This window comes from Numida meleagris, chromosome 8, assembly GCF_002078875.1.
Source record: "Numida meleagris isolate 19003 breed g44 Domestic line chromosome 8, NumMel1.0, whole genome shotgun sequence".
Classification (NCBI taxonomy): domain Eukaryota; kingdom Metazoa; phylum Chordata; class Aves; order Galliformes; family Numididae; genus Numida; species Numida meleagris.
The window spans coordinates 14,345,202-14,362,360 of NC_034416.1; the positions used below are offsets into that span (position 1 = coordinate 14,345,202).

At 48.6% G+C, this 17,159-nt stretch overlaps 2 protein-coding genes across 3 annotated transcripts; one reads left to right on the top strand and one right to left on the bottom strand.

Annotated features, from left to right (window-relative positions):
• Window positions 2,880-6,557, top strand: LOC110403180 (ras-related protein Rab-39B-like; the record flags this gene model as incomplete). Its single annotated transcript, XM_021406147.1, is given in 2 exon segments — window positions 2,880-4,529; window positions 5,290-6,557. A coding segment is annotated over 1 exon segment (427 nt), but the record flags the coding sequence as incomplete, so codon positions are not given.
• Window positions 7,695-16,858, bottom strand: VBP1 (VHL binding protein 1). Of its 2 annotated transcripts, none has more exons than XM_021406140.1 (6): window positions 16,711-16,858; window positions 12,488-12,608; window positions 11,803-11,869; window positions 11,254-11,352; window positions 9,389-9,527; window positions 7,695-8,899 (listed from the first exon to the last, which is right to left on the bottom strand). In XM_021406140.1, exons 2-6 carry the CDS (start codon window positions 12,592-12,594, stop codon window positions 8,829-8,831), a joined length of 483 nt encoding a protein of 160 aa, XP_021261815.1. In that variant the 5' UTR covers window positions 12,595-12,608; window positions 16,711-16,858; the 3' UTR covers window positions 7,695-8,828. The 2 variants fall into 2 exon arrangements, with proteins under 2 accessions (XP_021261815.1, XP_021261816.1); XM_021406141.1 differs by having other exon boundaries at window positions 12,488-12,612; window positions 16,711-16,840.

The window sequence follows — 17,159 nt, forward strand, 5'->3', positions numbered from 1 at the left end:
CCACCTCCCTTCTCGTCCCTGGCGCTGACCCCAGGCCGGGATGGGCCGTGCTCGGTCCTTGCGCAGGGACGGGCTTTCTGCTGAGGCCAGAAGCCGCCGCTTTATTCACTGAGAGAGAGGGGAGGCACCAGAGTGCCCGGTTGCATCAGATTCCAGCTTCGTGTCTGTAGAAAACACGGCTGTGTGCGATCCCGCGCTTGTACTCCTGCTGTGAGGAGCAGAAGCTGTGGGATGCCTTTGCGTTCTCATCTTTAAAATGCGAGGAAGTCTGGGGCCCCGGGGGCTGCTCGCCCCTCTTGCTGGTGCCTGACCCTGCATGCAAGCGTGGTGACAGGAGACCTTCAGCGCAAGGGCAGCAGCTCTCAGCAGCAGCAGTGTGAGGGGAAAGAGGGTCACTGGCATGGGAATGCATCCTGCAGCTCAGAAGCGCCCTTGCCAAAGTGCAGGCTTAAATTCCCAGTGTGAAAAGGCAGAGGGAAGGGAGCAAGCCCAGCTGCCTTTATGGTATACCGTCAACTATGAGAAAATTGTGATTTAAAAAAAAAAAAAAAAAGTCTGTTTTGCATTTGTCCCTATCAAATCCCAGGTAACCCTGTCATATATCATGCCTCATGAGGCCGGCTGCTCCTGGGCTTCTCCAGCAGGCTGTTCTTGGCAAAAGGCAAAATGCTGTTCTCAGTGGGGTAAGCTGAAGTTGTGGGCACAGGCAAGAAGCACAGCAGCGCACGTGCTCTCCAGAACCCTTACACTTGTTTGTCACAGTGCAGGGAATTTCTTAAGAAGGAAATTCTTAGGAAAGAACTCCACTGTTTCATGGAGTTCTCCATTTGGAGCATTTGCAGCTGCTCTGCACTAGTTAACTGCTGTCCCACAAGGAGGAAAGCACTGCCTTGGCCTTGAAGACCCCATGATGGCATTTGCTGGTCTGCATCCGCGCTGTAGTTTTGCTCTTCCTGACTGTTGTGAGTTCTCTCACTCTCCGTCAATGAGAAGCAATTCCAGTGCAGTCAGGGCTTAAACCACAGTTAAGCACGTGCCTCTGTTTTGTCAGCTCGGCCCCAAAGCGATGCTCTTTGGGTCGGCGTTGAGGCTGTTTCAGAGTTGTAGAACAGCAGGGTTCCGTTCTCCCTGGATCCAGCAGGTCATGTCTGTCTCGGGTTGCTCAGATACTCCAGTTTCTTGCCTGAAACGTGACATCGTGTAATGCTAACAAAAAGCAAAAGTGTGTGCAGCCCTCCCTTGTTGGGAACGTGTACCAGCACCTACAGAAGAGCTGTTCCCTTCCAGCTGAGGGGGAGGGGCGGGCGGCGAGGACCCCAGGTAGAGCTGGGGAGAGGTCCTGCACAGAGGCAATGCCCTTGTGTTAGAACTTGGTCAGTGGCTGCGAGGGGCAGCGCTGCTCTGCTGTGGGAGAAGCTGGGCAGCGAGGCGCAGAGCAAAGGTAGCATAGCTTGCTTCCTGCAGGTGGGTATGGAGATGTCTGCGGAAAAGGCTTTAAGGGAAGGCACCCAGACCTTCACCTAGTTTTACCTCTGCGCAGCATTCGGCTCAGATCCTGTCACGTCTCTCAGAAGTACCTGAGGCACCGCTGACATTGGTGGGAGCAGCCAGGGCTGGTGTGCTGGCACATGGGAGAGGCAGAAACGCCTGTGACTGCGTGGGGTGAATTCAGAGTGCTGCTATCTGTCTGCAGCTGGCCAGAGAGCAAGCAGCAGCGCTGATTCCCTTGTTCCCAAATGTGCGGAGCTGCTCTTGTCCCTGGGCCAGATAATTGGAGGGGAAAAGTTAGCCAAGCACGGCCAACTCTTCTCCCCCTCTCCCCTGTTCTGGCTTTCTTCAGTTGGATTTTCATCCATCATTGCATGACTGTTGATAAAGCAAGCCTTGAAAATGCCAGTGCGTCCTTTCTGGGGGTAGCTCTGCTGGAGAAGCACGCTGTAGGGCAGAATAACCTCTAACAACAGACTTGCATGGTGGAAGAATACTTGTCCCAAGGTAGAAATGCAGCAGTGCTTACATTTTCCTGGCAGGAAAAGTTCAGGTTGCTCTGTAAGTTTCTCCAGGGAGTGAAATCAACGAGTGCTTCTGGATTTAGAACTAATCCGTGACTTTGCAGAAACACTACAGTTTTACAGCTTCTTGTTTTTTCCACGTGGAGCAGCCGTTGGACTGTAGCTCTGCTCAGCTTTGTGTTCTCTGCAGACCTTTGTTGGCTGATTTTGTGTGCTACTTCAGGCTGCCTCAGACTGCAGAGGAGGCTTCTCCTTTCTCAGCCTGAGGTCTGGGGGATCTTTTGGGGACTTTCTAGGTGGATGGCTGTGTATGCCAAGGCCCTGGGTGTAGCAGGGCATGACTGCCTTCTAACCTGTGGCCTCCCTCTTTGCCTTTTGTGTATCTGCCAGGAGGTGTTTGGCTCTAGATAAATCCTTTAGGATGTTACAATGCTTCTAAAGCAGTGGGGCAGCCAAACCACGCAGCGTACTGGCTTGGGGTGGTGGGGGCTTGTTAGGCCAATGGCAAAGAGAATACAGAAATTTGTGGTAGAGAAGCCAGAAGTGGTGGTGGAATAGTAGCAAATCCCTGGGAATTCACCCAGGGATGAAGTTTTAAGCCAAGATTAGTTGTCTTTGTGAATGACAAGATCAGCAGAGCGCAAGCCAAAGCAGCGAGATGCGACTGAGTGGGGTTCTGTGTTGTGCAGGACAGGCAGGGTGACAGAAATGCTGCCTTCTAAAGCAAACACATAGGTTCAGAAGAGCTACATTGGGATTAAGAAAAAAAGAATCAAAAGAAACAAACAAACAAAAAAAAGACTTGCCCTGCCCTTCCTCCCAAATAGCTGCGACTTACACGTTTGCTGTGGATCTTTTTCTTTCCAGGTCCATCACCAGAGCCTACTACAGGAACTCGGTTGGCGGACTCCTCCTCTTTGACATTACAAACCGCCGGTCCTTCCAGAACGTCCACGAGTGGCTGGAAGAGACCAAGGTGCACGTCCAGCCCTACCAGATCGTCTTTGTTTTGGTGGGTCACAAGTGTGACCTCGACACGCAGCGGCAAGTCACCAGGCACGAGGCTGAGAAACTGGCTGCTGCATATGGTATGAAGTACATTGAGACCTCCGCTCGGGATGCCATTAACGTGGAGAAGGCCTTCACTGATCTGACTCGAGATATATACGAGCTTGTTAAAAGGGGGGAAATTTCGATCCAGGAGGGATGGGAAGGGGTAAAGAGTGGGTTTGTCCCAAACGTAGTGCACTCTTCAGAAGAAGTGGTGAAATCAGATAGGCGGTGCTTGTGCTGAGCTCTTCTAGTGAGAGAAGTGGTGATGAACTCTACTAACCAAGCGTACTTTACTAAGTGAACTCAGTGTGCCAGAAGGGAGAGCAATGCTCCCGTTGTGAACAGCCTCCCACCTTTTTTTGGACACGAGAACAGACCCAGGAAATAAATGTTCTGTTCCATACAACTTTTCAGAACTGGGGGCTACAAACCTAACAGAGAGTGAGTGAGGGTGCATGTAGATATTGAGCAAGCAGAAATGAGGGACGGCAGAAGGGGGCAGAGCACACAATTAGGTCTGAATGGGCTGGCATGTGCCACAGTGCTGTACGTGTCCTGTTTTAAGTAACTCTATAGCTCCGTGCTGGGTGCTGAAGCCACGGTATGGATAGTGCTGTAGTATGAGAATCAGCAGAGAGAAAGAAAGAGGACATCTTAGTTTGCATCAGCTGCTTATTACCAGGAAGTTGTGAAGGCAGCACGGTACCATTTCCTCCTCAGGCCAGTGGCACAGGAAAAGTTTACAGATGTGGTATGCATACTTCTGATTTTCTTTTCTTACATTTTTGAACCTAGTTCAATAGTAAAGAGTATTCTGTGGCATTTAAAGAGGAAAACAGTAGTTATTTGATTGGTAATTACAATTTAAACTATTTCCCCAAGTGTTTTTCATGCTGTAAACTGGGATTCTTAGTGGCAACGCCTGCTCCATTAGTAATTATTCGATACGTTTTTTAAATATTTACTGCCTCAGTGTGTACGTCAATGTACCCTCAGTTCAGGGCTTTCCGATTTAAATAAGTGATCAGGAGCATAAAGAGAAAACCTCGTGCTCATCTGCTGTATCTTGAGGCTGGAGCATGGCACCTGGGTGGGACACACCAACATTTGTCTGCTGACAGCACGGTGCTGACATTTCAGGTGCCTTGCAGCTGGGGCCTCAAGGAGGAGTGGAACGGAGTTGGGCAGGGGAGGGGAAACTTGAAAAGCTTAACTCAGGTGCATCCACAAGGTGAGATTTGCTTTTAAAGAATTTAAATAGCATGGAAAGCAATGACTTCCATCACTGCTTTCTGCTGTTAAAGTGTCATTTTCTTTCTTGGCATCTGTGGAAGAAGAGAACTAGAACTGAGGAGGAGGAGCAGAAGTGTGTGAGCAGGAGGAAAAGGAAAGCCCCAGGACGAGCTCAAGAGTAAAATTTGTTTTCCTCCATGTTTTAATTTGACAAGAGATGATCCATCTCAGGTTGGTCGTTGCGGGTGGAAGCTGTTGTTAAAAAGGCAATACGTGGGTGGCCATTTTCTGGGCATGCTTTGTTTCCTCTTAGGTTTTAACCAGCTTTACAGTTGCAGCAGTGTAACCATGCCCCTGAAGCACAGTTCAACCTATTTTAAACGAACAGAAACAATAGTGACCTTTTTACTGGAGTTCTCAAGCTTTACACACCAAACTAATGGGCAGGAGGATGTAGGTAAAACCACAGGAAGCACCTGGTGTTTGATTTTAGGCCTCTATGTAGAAAAAGAGATGTTTGTTACAGCTTTTTTAAGCTACCTCCATCTTTGAAAGTGTGAGTCCTGAGTGCTGTTGAATTCAGACTGACTCCCCTGAGCCTCTTCTCATAGTTTGCAGCACTTGTGCAGGTCTGTATGAATAAAAAAAAAGATTCCTGTATTTAAAAAACAAAAACAAAAAAACCCACCACCCTCAAGATGAATTACATTGTTATTCGAGTACTCTTGGAACAGTTTCAGTTCCTGGCCACTGCAGGGGAGCAGCAGTGTTGCAGCTGCTGGGAGGGCACTGGTAGCAAATGAGAGCGAGGGAGGGCTGGCACTGGTCTGGCACCTCTCAGCAAGCTGCTGCAGCACGCGGCCCGCCTCCAGCAGGCTGTGTGTGCACTGAGAACCCCGTGCTAAGGCCCACCGACCGCCAGGCAGACTCGGTGGTGGTCAAGCTGAGTACCCTGAAGATACAGAAATCTCTTAAAAAAATCTCGTTCTAGGTAAGCAAGGCTGGAGAAGATTGATGCAGAGCACCACAGGAGCTGGGCTACCATGGGCTCTCTACCTTCAGCTTCTGCTGACGCCAGTGGGGAGCACAAGGTTTGCTCAGACCGGGACTGCTAGTCCTGTTCTCACAAAGACGAGGGCAAAACAGGTATGAAAGGGTCAGTTTTCTTATTCTCCTTCTTTCTTTCAAGGTCTGGCTACTCACAAGGTGTGGCTTAGGTTGCCTCGCTGATGGTAGCAGCTGTCCTAAAGGGCAGAGCTTGAGTGCTCCGTTAAAGGCAGTTAAAACTTGAAAAAGATCAGAGTTTTAGCAGTAGTAAAACCCCGTGAGCCTCTGTGCAGGAGCCCGGCCAGCAGGGAAAAGCTCAGTTTTCACAAGACAACCGCTACTTCGTGTAATGGCTGTGGACATTCCGCTTCTCTCTCTCTCTCTGAGTCTTTCTGCTCCCAGAGAGAAATTCCAGGAAACCTAAGTAAGCAAGCACGTACATTCAGGCCTTCAGAGTAAGTACTTGATTTATAAATATGTGTCATAATCCCGAAGAGGAACAGTACGGAAGAAAATGTATGCAGTCCTTACTTAGAGGTAATAAATGGTTATATTAAATGATAGAGAAATCATTATATACATCTTTTTCTAACTCCTTGCATTTTTTTAGACAGCTTATTAAAATATAGGAAATGTAGATTCAGCTGTACAAAATTTGGAATGTTTTTTCTAAGATGAAGAACTTACAGGATATGCTGAGCATTCTTTTCTAACAACTGGTTTTAATGCTTTGACTTCTAGTGCAGGAGGGATTTAGAGAAATCAAAGGTCATAACCTTTCACGGGATAAAGGTCAGGAGCTCTTTTACTCTAGGACTAAAAGAAAAAAAAAAGAAAAAAAAGGAAAGCTAACTTAGTGGTGTCTGCCACACGTTAAAAACAATCTGCATGTTAGATTCAAATTGCTCTGAACCTCCCCAGTAAAAACATACTCTACACTTTCCTTGCTTTCTGTTATGCACTGTAATGAAATGTGAAAATAATGCTGTATTTAGCTGTCTGTACGTGACTGGAAATATGCTTGTATTTAGCAAAATGGTTACTATGTGATACTGTGAAATTTAAAACTTGTAAAGAGACTCTGTTGGTATTTTTCTTTCCCCCTCCCCGTTCCTTCTCAGTAAGCTATCTCATACCTGTACCGCTTCTGTACAGCAGCCCTAACTGGAAATCTGGTGAGGACCAGCTCAACAATAAACAGGATCTTTGCAATGGTTCCTGCTATACATGTTTCTCTAACAGCCAGTCAGTCACAGCTGCAAAACCAGCAGGCTGGGCTGCTGAGAAAAGCAATGCAGCTGCAGAAGTAGCAGCCCTTCTGCAACCTGCAGCAGCCCCAGGAGCTGCAGCCTCGCAGCAGGCGGCGTTTGGCACACAGGAGCTAGAAGGGTTTCTGCAGTACGGGACCTTTCTGTTCTTATTCCAAGTAACAAAAACTTACCAGTGAACAACGAGGCAATACTGAACAAAGATCAGTCATATGGAAGCCAGAGTCATCTGTGAATTTTTTAACTTTGTACTAAGCAAGTAACAACAAAACCCTCTATTCAAAACCAAGAGTTATGTGTTATTCCAAGGGCCAGCCCTCGCCCCACAGCCTGATACATTTTGATCCTGCTGAGCGCTCACAGCCCTAATGCTGCCTCCCCCCTCACACTAATACCCAGCATTAGGTCACTGGGAGCTGCACACAGGGTTTTTTGACAGTGCATAAATGCTTAACTCATCATTTCATTGTGCACAACAAAGAGAAGCGGTTGCTGCCTTAGGACCAACTAGAAAAGTGGTGGTGTGGGGAAGTGCCTTTGCCTGTTGGGATCTCATTAATCCAAACAGAAAATTGCAAGAGAAATCAGGACGTGTTTGCAGCTGCCTTTCTTGTCATTCCTGATGCTCTCAGAAAGGGAGAGAAGCATAGCTTCAACCAAGCACAGCAAGGGGTAGAGATACGTGCTAGTCAGATAATACAATGATTTAACATTCTCTCTCCCAGTCAAAGACACTAGAAGAAAAGCAGCATCTCCCTGCAAACAAAGGTGTGAATGAGCCCAGACCAGGTACGTACTGTGAGCGCAGCTAAGGACTGACTGACCTGTTCTGTTCCCATCCCTACAGCTCTTGCTGTTTTTCAGCCACAGTGCAGTCACATCAGTTGCTTCTGGTCGCAGATTCAGATGCGCTGACTCACAGCCCCCGTCGCTCACACCGCTATCCGGCAGCCACGCTTTCCATGGCTGCTCCAGCCAAAACTTTTCACTCCCCTACTCCCAGTTAAGAGAGGGAAACATAGAATATCAGCCATCAAATTCATGGCTTTCTCCTACAAAGAAAGATGCACAAAAACTGGTGTTTGCCACAACTGTTTAGTTTCACTATTTTAATATCATGAAATAAAAGTACAAAAACTTTACAGGTATGTTGATTCTTACACGAAGTTCCAACAGTTAACATTTGCGTTTATTTTGCAGCGAAACCTGTACTCTTAGAGAATGTGCACATTAGCCACTGACATCACCACTGAGCATTTCATTTTAGACAGAAACTGCAGAGGTAAAAGGCAACAATCTCGCAAGGCTTCGTAAGAACCAAAAAAATATTCCACCTGCTAACACCAGAAGCCGGACTGCAGTCAACCATCCTTAGCTACTACAGGTTTCACCACCTGGGAGGCTGAGTGTCACCACATTCGAACGACATCTTGTCTAAGGGCTTGCAAAGAGGGGTCTTCTCGTTTACAGGCTGCCAGCGTTTTGGTGTCCTCGTTCAACAGGTTTGCAAAAGGAAGCCGTGTGTGCATGTGTGTGAAAAAGAACAGGGTGAGAGCACCTGCAGGCTTGACATAACTTGTGCTGTTAACTCCATTTACCATTCTTTTCTGAAGACGAGTCACAGAGTGTTGTATGTAAAGTGCTGAGAGTTCAGTCACAGGCAGTTAATTAACATACTTATTAAAATCAAGTTTATCCAAAGTGGAATGCTTGTAGATAGATGCTGCCAAAGAAGTAACTGACTGAAACAAAATCCAGGACTCTGCTGTGTTTGTCCTTTTTCCTAGGACACGATAGCTGCGTGTCTTCCCAGCCCAAGCTGACGTCAACTTCATCAGCTGTACACAGAAATGAAAAGCAAACCCTGCATGACCTTAACCTGCTAACATGCTGTCAGACTCAGTTTCATACATGCACTTCACCTGTTCAGACAAACATTCAGGCAGAAATTTACTTATAGCAGACTGGTCTGATCCAAATATTACGTCCTTTGCTGGACTGCGTGATGTCTTTTCAAACAACCTATACTTTCAGGAAGCATGCATGAAACCAAATTTTGAGTCTACAAATAAATAAAATGCCGCTCACCATTAGTTTTCATATATTTTACCATTTACTGAAATGCTTGAAGTAACTCAGTCCCTTAAGAATGAATTTCAGGGGTATTTAAATAAAAAATATTTTGAAACTGAAACCACATTTAAAATTGGCAAAACTAAGCTTTGTTTTTGGAAGGGTCTTCCTTGTTTCTTCTCTTTACATCCCAATTATAAACTCTAGCCATATCTGAGGGTGTGGGATTAAGGAAACAAAAGTGTTCAGCGGAAAGAAAAGAAAAAAGGGGCAGAGCAGGATATACTGTTGATCACTTTGTTTAACTTCCAGCAGTCTATAGAAACCGTTTAATGAAAGAGCTGACTTGCTGCAAAGCCTTAACTTACAGGCAGACCAGTAATGGTAAGAAAGTCGGAAGAGCTGTTTTGCTTTGAAGTGGCTGCCTGGCCATCTGTCCACAGCACTGACCCACCCTTCCAGCTCACTCCCAGTCTGGGCTTGCCACCATCACAGCAGATCTCAAACAACCTTTGCTACATCCAGCCACCAACCCGCCCCTCAGCACTGAAAACACAAAGTTACGGTTCACTGCTAAAAGAAGGAATGTCCCTGGAGTGCTACACGATTTTAATGACAGCCGGTCTGAGATAAAAGCATGTCTGGGAACGAGTAGGTACCTGTACGTTACCTTCCACATCGCTCCTCACATTAAAAGGATACTGACTTCTGTAGTGGTGAACTGATCCCTAAGAAAATCCAGGTCTTCCTCTAGAGAATCAAGGTTTCTTGTGGCTGTTGACAAGTTCTTCTCTAACAGAGCCTGAGCTTCATCAATATCATATTCAAGCATCACATTGGCCTGCACAACAACAACAAAACAACAAAAAAGATTCATATAAGCTTTTACACTTGCATTGTAAGGAATAAGGCATAGCATGAATATTTCAGACTGTTTTTAGCTAATCACATTAACACTGATGAGCTAAGGCGAGGTTCAGGGCACACAATGTCAGAAGGCACTTGGGGCTCCACCACTTCAGTAACGGAGTAATAAAGCCCCCTGGTGACTTGAGAAGTTGTGTTCCTCCTCTTGCTGAGCAACAGGGGATTTCTGGGTATTGCATTCAATCTTTTACGCACCAGTACCTCATCTCCACTACATCTGAAAAGCAAGGCACTCCTCATTCCTTCGCAGCATCTCTCGAGTGTCACACAGCTCTACAAACAATTCTTGCTGCATTCAATATTCACCTCGGGATCTATGCGGAATACGGGCAGACAGCCTGGTGGCACTGGTTATTAACAAGAAGTGTTACAAGATGTAACGTCCATGAAAGTCCCATCTCGCACCGTGGTGGTTTTTGATCAGTAGATTTCAGAAAGGAACCACCACGTAAAAAAGAGTGGAACCAAGCAAAGATGCACCACGTAGCTTTGTTCCATCCAAGAACTGTGTACTGAACAGAGCCACATCAATCTTAACAAGACAAGGTTCCAGGAAAGGCTACACAGAGCTGCAGGGATGACATATGCAGTGCCTTTTTTTGTTTGTTTTTTAAATAACTGGAAGACGGTTCCTGCAACAACGGTGATATGCACAGCCCAGCACAGACACTATAAACAACGAGATGGATAAAGGGGTTCTCGGGCCTTCAGCCCTAAGTACGATTAAGAAATCATTTGTGGTACCTCACAACAGCTTTTCTGCATGAACCAAGATGAACTTCCTCTGATAACTCTGTGACAAAAGAAACCTGGAACTCCCTGAAAGTCAGTGGTTGTGAATTCTGAAGGAAGCAACATGAAAGCAAAATGTAGCAGGCAGAAATCTTCTGTTTTTTCAGAAGAAAGTTGGTGAGGTTGTGAGCAACTGGCAGACCAGCCAGGATGCAGCGCATACCAACAACGCTGCTGTTCTAAGCGGGCTGTTGTGTTTGGCAGCCAGCACGTGGGAACAGCGGGGATTTACAAGTCTCAAAATAAACATTAGCAGGTTATCTCTACAGATAAGGGGGCCTCTGCTCCTGAATATCCCAGCTTGATGATGTTTCGGTACTTAGAAATGTGATTCAAGCTCTGATCCCACCAATCCAGCACAAATTCCACTCTAAAAGCTGGCAGGTACCTGTGAGGAACCCAAATCCCACCTTTCCCCAGAAAACTTGCATGAAAGCAAGCTAAATACAAATAACACGGGGAAGATCGGAAGTTAGTTCCCAAGCAAAGTTGTTTTGTTGAGCACATTCATTCCAATGCCAAGCAAGGTTGCCTGGTAATCTGAAGCACAGTGTGATAAGGGAAACATTCACAAATACACTTTTTCGATAAAACAGTTTGGCAAGATTACAGTTCTCTGCAATTTCACTATGTTCAGGCACTAAAGAAAATTAGAAACAGAAACAAAACCATGAAAACTCATGCATGCTCAAATATTGCTATGTTTGCTGCACTGAAATGACACAGCTCTCCTGCACACACAGAGAATGACACCTGCGCCAGCCAGCACAGCTGAGTCAGCAATGAACACTGCCTTCTGGAAGATCAAGTCCTATCAACCAGCCAAGGAGAGGTCCCGTGTTACTTACCCCCAGCCACAAACAAACTTTGTCTGTAGGAGGAACTGAAGCTTTGCAGTAGAGATTATCTGCCAATAAAAATCGGGTTTCCATTGGATTTGTGGATTCCTTAAGAGAAATGATAAAACTTAACATGGCTATTTTCACTGGAAACTCGCAGAAGAGACAAAATTTACACAAGGAGTGCACTTTTCTGCTTTTTGGCCATTGATACAGAGCCAGCTTGGGTGGAACTGTACGTATTTTCACTTCAACATTCAAAAGCCAAGACTAAAGCATTCTTTAAAGTATTTAAAAGCAATGTGGAAATCTCTATAAAGGCTAGAGATAAAGTCCAAGCTCAGCTGCAATCTACACGCTATTGAAAGGGAAGCTTGCATTACAAACATTACTGGTTTTGAACTAGCTTTCAAAAAGAACTACATACCTTTAAAACAATTCTGTTATTTATAAAGGCATATTAAGTGTGCTCTCCAAAACATTTCTTGCAATGTGTTCTGTTAGGGTGGAAAGGCAGTTAGCTTTTCTCATACTCATTAGATATTCAAAATAGTTTACCTTTTTCTTCTGCATGTGTTTTAAAATTTCTAATGTCTGTTTAATTTCGGGAATCTGACCTTTTAGCCTGTGAATTAACAACAGTCATCATTTATTATTTTACAGAGACACAACGTTTCCTAAACAAGCGATGAGCTCTATTACACAATTCAACCTCCACTTTAAAACCTGACGCTCTGAACAAACAGCTTTCTGGGCTTACAAATGCACGTTTAAAAGACGAAGGCAGGTGCAGACACCTCGTGTACAGCTTCCCCGGCCTCTTAGCACGGGCTCAGCAGAGTCCTGCAGAGCAGTGCACGCAGCTCTCCAGCTGTGACACACCCTGACAACAAGGTGCACCTGGTCGGTAATTCTGGCGTATTTCTGGTCCCCACGGGGCAGAGGGAAAGCTCCTCAAAAACACAGATAAAAACCACAGCACACAAAACAAAAGCAAGTGCAGGGCTTCGGCCTTAGAGGCTCCAAACCAAATCAGCCATACTGTCATTTCTTATTGCACATGATTCTCAGGAAGAAGAAAAGGAAAGCTGTTTCTTTATTCTAAGAGTACTGCCGATATCAGCTCTCCTAAAACCATCTTTGTACTGCTTGGGATACTAAAATTAACTCAACCATATTAAAAAAAAAACCAAAACAGAACCGTGCCAAACACCTCCCATTTCCCTGCACAAACATAACTTACCTTCGTTTCTTCTGAGCAAGATTAAGTTCCAAAAACTTATACTTCTGGTACTGCTCATCCAACTTCTTCAGAACTACATCTGCTGTCTCGTTTCCGGGCTGTTTCATAAAAGAATCCACATCTTCCTTGAAGGGGAGAAAAAACCCTCAGCGTTACAAGAGTTTTGCAGAAATCCTCAGTATCATCAAGTAGAGAGCTGCATCAAAGACGAAGGGAGTATCTCACAGCTGTATTTGCTGGTGCCTAGCAGCAGCATCAGTACTGCCAATGCCGTATGACACCCAACAGGAGAAGCCCTCAGACCACGGCTAACCTTCAGCTCCCCTTGCGCAAAGGGGGGACGGCGCTTCTCTGACCAGTCAGATCAGAGCTGCTTAGGATAAGAGCAAGGAAGCAAAAGAGTCACAGCCCGAGCCAGGCTATGTGGTGGCAGAGAGGCCAAGGGCAGAAAGCCATGCTAACAGCTCAGGGCAGCTTGGTGCTAGGAACACATTTTTGGAAGCGCCTCCTGCAGGCAGCGGAGAGCCACAGAAAGCCCTGCAGCACAAGACAGGCCAGGCCCTGGGAGCAGCACCTTGAAGGCAGCTGGAGCAGCGGGACGCTGACCTCTGCCAGCCCCCAGGAAGCAGCCCAGCTTCCTCAGCCCATGCTCGCAGACTCCTGACAGTCACGTGGGCCGAGGGATGGGCCGTGGCTTCTGACCCGACAGCAGCTACCTGTGTGCAGTGGCCTGAGGAGTGCCAACAGCTACAGCGCCAGCAGCACAGCAGGAGACACCTGCCTCCTAGAATCACAGAATCATAGAATTGCCCAGGTTGGAAAGGACCTTCAAGATCATCAAGTCCAACTGCAGCCTAACCATACTGCTCTAACAACCCACTGCTAAATCATGTGCCTGAGCACCACATCCAAACGGTTTTTAAACACATTCAGGGATGGTGACTCAACCACCTCCCTGGGGAGCCTGTTCCAGTGCTTCACAACCCTTTCTGTAAAGAAGTTTTTCCTGATATCCAACCTAAACCTCCCCTGGCACAACTTGAGGCCATTTTCCCTTGTCCTGTCACCTGTCACCAGTGAGAAGAGACCAGCCCCGCTCTCACTGCAGTCAGCTTTCAGGTATTTGAAGAGAGCAATAAGGTCTCCCCTCAGCCTCCTCTTCCCCACACTAAACAGCCCCAGTTCCTTTAGTCTCTCCTCGTAGGGCCTATTCTCCAAGCCCTTCCCCAGACTTGTTGCCCTTCTTTGGACCTGCTCCAGCACCTCCATGTCTTTTCTGTACTGAGGTGCCCAAGACTGAACCCAGTACTCGAGGTGGGGCCTCAGCAATGCCGAGTACAGGGGCAGGATGACTTCCCTAGTCCTGCTCACCACACCGTTCCTGATCCAAGCCAGGATGCCATTGGCCTTCTTGGCCACCTGGGCACACTGCTGGCTCATATTCAGCCCATGTCCATCAGCACACCAAGGTCCCTTTCTGTCAGGCAGCTTTCCAGACACTCCTCCCCAAGCCTGTAGGGTTGCCTGGGGTTGTTGTGACCAGAATGCAGGACCCGACACTTGGCCCTATTGAAACTCATACAGTTTTCCCTGGCCCATCGACGCAGACCATCCAGGTCCCTCTGTAATGCCTTTCTACCCTCTGGCAGATCAACACTCCCTCCCAACTTAGTGTTGCCTGCAAACTTACTGAGGGTGCACTCAATCCCTTCATCAAGATCATTAGTAAAGATGTTAAATAGGAGTGGCCCCAGTACTGAGCCCCAGGGGACACCACTCCTGACTGGCTACCAACTGGATTGAACTCCATTGACCACAACTCTTTGGGCCCTGCCATCCAGCCAGTGTTTCACTCAGCAGAGCCCATCCAAACCATGGGCAGCCAGCTTCTCCACAAGGATGCTGTGGGGGACAGTGCCAAAGGCCTTACTTAAGTCCAAGTAGACCACACTGACAGCCTTACCTTCATCCACTAAGCAGGTCACCTTGTCACAGAATGAAATCAGGTTTGTCAAACAGGATCTACCATTCACAAACCCATGCTGACTGGGCATGATCCCCTGGTTGACCTTTAATTGATCCATGATGGCTTCCGAGATCATCCGTTCCATAATCTTCCCTGGCACTGAGGTGAGACTGGTAGGTGTGTAGCTACCAGGATCATCTTTCCATCCCTTTTTGAAGATGGGACTCACGTTTGCCAGTCTCCAGAGCACTGGGATATCCCCAGTTAGCCAGGACTGTTGAAGGATGATGGAGAGCGGCTTGGCAACCACATCCACCAACTCTCTCAGCACTCTAGGGAGAAATCCATCTGGCCCCATGGACTCGTGAATGTCCACCTTTCAAAGCAGGTCCAAAACCATCTCATCATGGATTATGCAGGGCCTATTCTGTTTCCCATCCCCATCTGCCAGCACAAGGGGCTGTGTGCCCAGGGAACAACTAGTCTTACTAGTAAAGATTGAGGCAAAGAAGGCATTAAGTACTTCAGCTTTATCCTGATGCTTGAACACTGTGTTCCCTTCTGCATCCAACAAGGGATGGAGATTCTCGCTACCCCTCCTCTTACTGTTAATGTATTTATAGAAATATTTATTGTTGTCTTTCACCTTAGTGGCCAAGTTCAGTTCTAGCTGGGATTTGGCCTTTCTTATTTTCTCCCTGCCCAGCGCACTTGACAAAGCCTGCAGCGAAGCCCAGGCTGAAAAGCCAAGGATGAGACTGAGCATTGTGAAAACCAGCCTGGGGATGCTATGAAATGAAACTCCCACTTGCGGAAGCTATTCCGCTTGTGTCGGTCACTAGAGAAGGAAAACGCAGCACTTTGTGTGTTGTTTAACACCAGGGAAAGCCAAGTTAGCTCCGTGCCGTGTGGTGCGTGGGGACGCATGAAAGTCCCCACAGCAGCTTGGCCTTTATCTGTGCCTATGAAGCGGTGTGTGCCATAAAGGCATCGAAGAACACCTGCTGGACAGAAGTGCTTCATGAAACTCTCTTCAAATGTAACACTGCCCAGACAGCATGGCAGGTGGGGGAACAAGTGAGTTGTGAGCAGGTCTTTATTGCAATAGCACACCGTTTTGTCACTGAAGCCTATTTTCTGAAGAAAAAAAAAACATTAAAAAACTCCATACCCTCATTAGTTCTGTCACTTTGTATAACAGAACAGCATTAAACGCTTCTTAACGCATGCTTTGTATGGAAAAAGTTAAGTATGCCCTAACATCTACGTGTAAGTGCTCAAACATCGCCACTGAGGAGGATCTCTTCTGCAGAGACCCTTCTGGAACCGATGAGACCATCTCTCAAAAACAAGAACGGGGATGCCAGTTCATAAGGCTGCAAACAGGCACAGATCTAAGTCACAGCCCAAGCTGCAGTAAAAGTACCTGAGAAACTGGAGACACGAGCAACACACACAGAATCACAGAACCGGCGTGGCTGGGAAGGACCTCTGGACATCATCCAGTCCAAGCCCCGCTAAAGCAGGTTCCCCAGAGCAGGATGCACGGGAAGGAGGCCAGGAGGGTTGGAACACATCCAGAGAAGGGCACTGCGCAGTTTCTCTGGGCAGCCTGCTCCAGCAGAGGGTCTGCCACCCTCCCAGGAAAGGAAAGAATGCTCTTCCCACGTTCAGATGGAATTTCCTGCGCTGCGGTGCCTCGCCCTGGTCAAGAGCCTGAAAGATGCTGGAGCAGTAGCACGCACTGACACACGCGTGGTGCTCCCACTCCTCCGACAGCTCGGCTCGGAGGGGATGAGCCAGCGAGACGAGACAGACGAGAGAAGAGCTTCTGGCTGGAGCAGGAAAGCACCCCAACCGTCCAAACCACGCTTCGAAGAAGGCCGAAGAAAGCAGCGCCCCGAGCGGCAGCTCCCGGCAGAAGGCCGCGGCCCCGCACGACACAACGCTCTGCGGTACGGCCGGGCGAGCTGAGCGGCTCCTTTCAGGCCGCGCTCACAACAGCCGCCCGCCCGCGCGCCGCGCTCCGCTCCGCTCAGGGCCGGACGGCCCGACCCGCCGCGCCGAGGAGGCGGAACGCCCGCCGTCACGGAGCCGGCACCCGGCCGGGTCCCGCGGACCGACGACGCGGGGACCCGCATCCCGCGGACGGGCCTAGGGCCGGGCCACGCCGCCCCCCGCGGTCCCCAGACCGCAAGGACCGCCTCACGGGGCCGAGCCGGGCCCCGCCGCCCCCGCCCACGCTACCGCCGCTCACCACGAAGACGGCCTCGGGGATGCCGAGCGGGCCCCGCTTGCCGCCCGCCGCCGCCTCGCCGCAGCCCGGCCCGCTGCTGCTGGCCGCCGCCATCTTGGGGAACGGACGCCGCGCGCGCGGCCCGCGCCGAGACGCCGCGCGCATGCGTCATCACGTCGCCGCCGCGCTCGGCGTGACTGGAGGCGGGGCTGCGGGGCTGCGCTCTCTCACGCGCACGAGCACGCGCTCGCAGACGGGGCGGTGCGGGCCGAGAGCGCCGCCCGTTGGCGGAATGGCGCCACACACTGCAGCCGCCGCGGCGGGCGCTGTGCGATCCGAGGGGCTCCTCCTCGTGGAGCGTGGAGCTTGACGCCGCTCGCATGGTTGGCGCGCGATTTCCGAGGGAAAGAAAAACTGCCAACCAACACCTTCTGTGGTACTGTACCGAACCTGTGTGCCGGCAACGGCCC

Coding starts and splice junctions, on each gene's coding strand:
- VBP1 (XM_021406141.1), bottom strand. CDS start 16,803: ATGGCGGCGGCCAGCAGCAGCGGGCCGGGCTGCGGCGAGGCGGCGGCG. Junction 11,870..12,487: donor CTTGCTCAGAAGAAACGAAG/GTAAGTTATGTT, acceptor GTTAATTCACAG/GCTAAAAGGTCAGATTCCCG. Junction 8,900..9,388: donor GTTCACCACTACAGAAGTCA/GTATCCTTTTAA, acceptor CCACACCCTCAG/ATATGGCTAGAGTTTATAAT.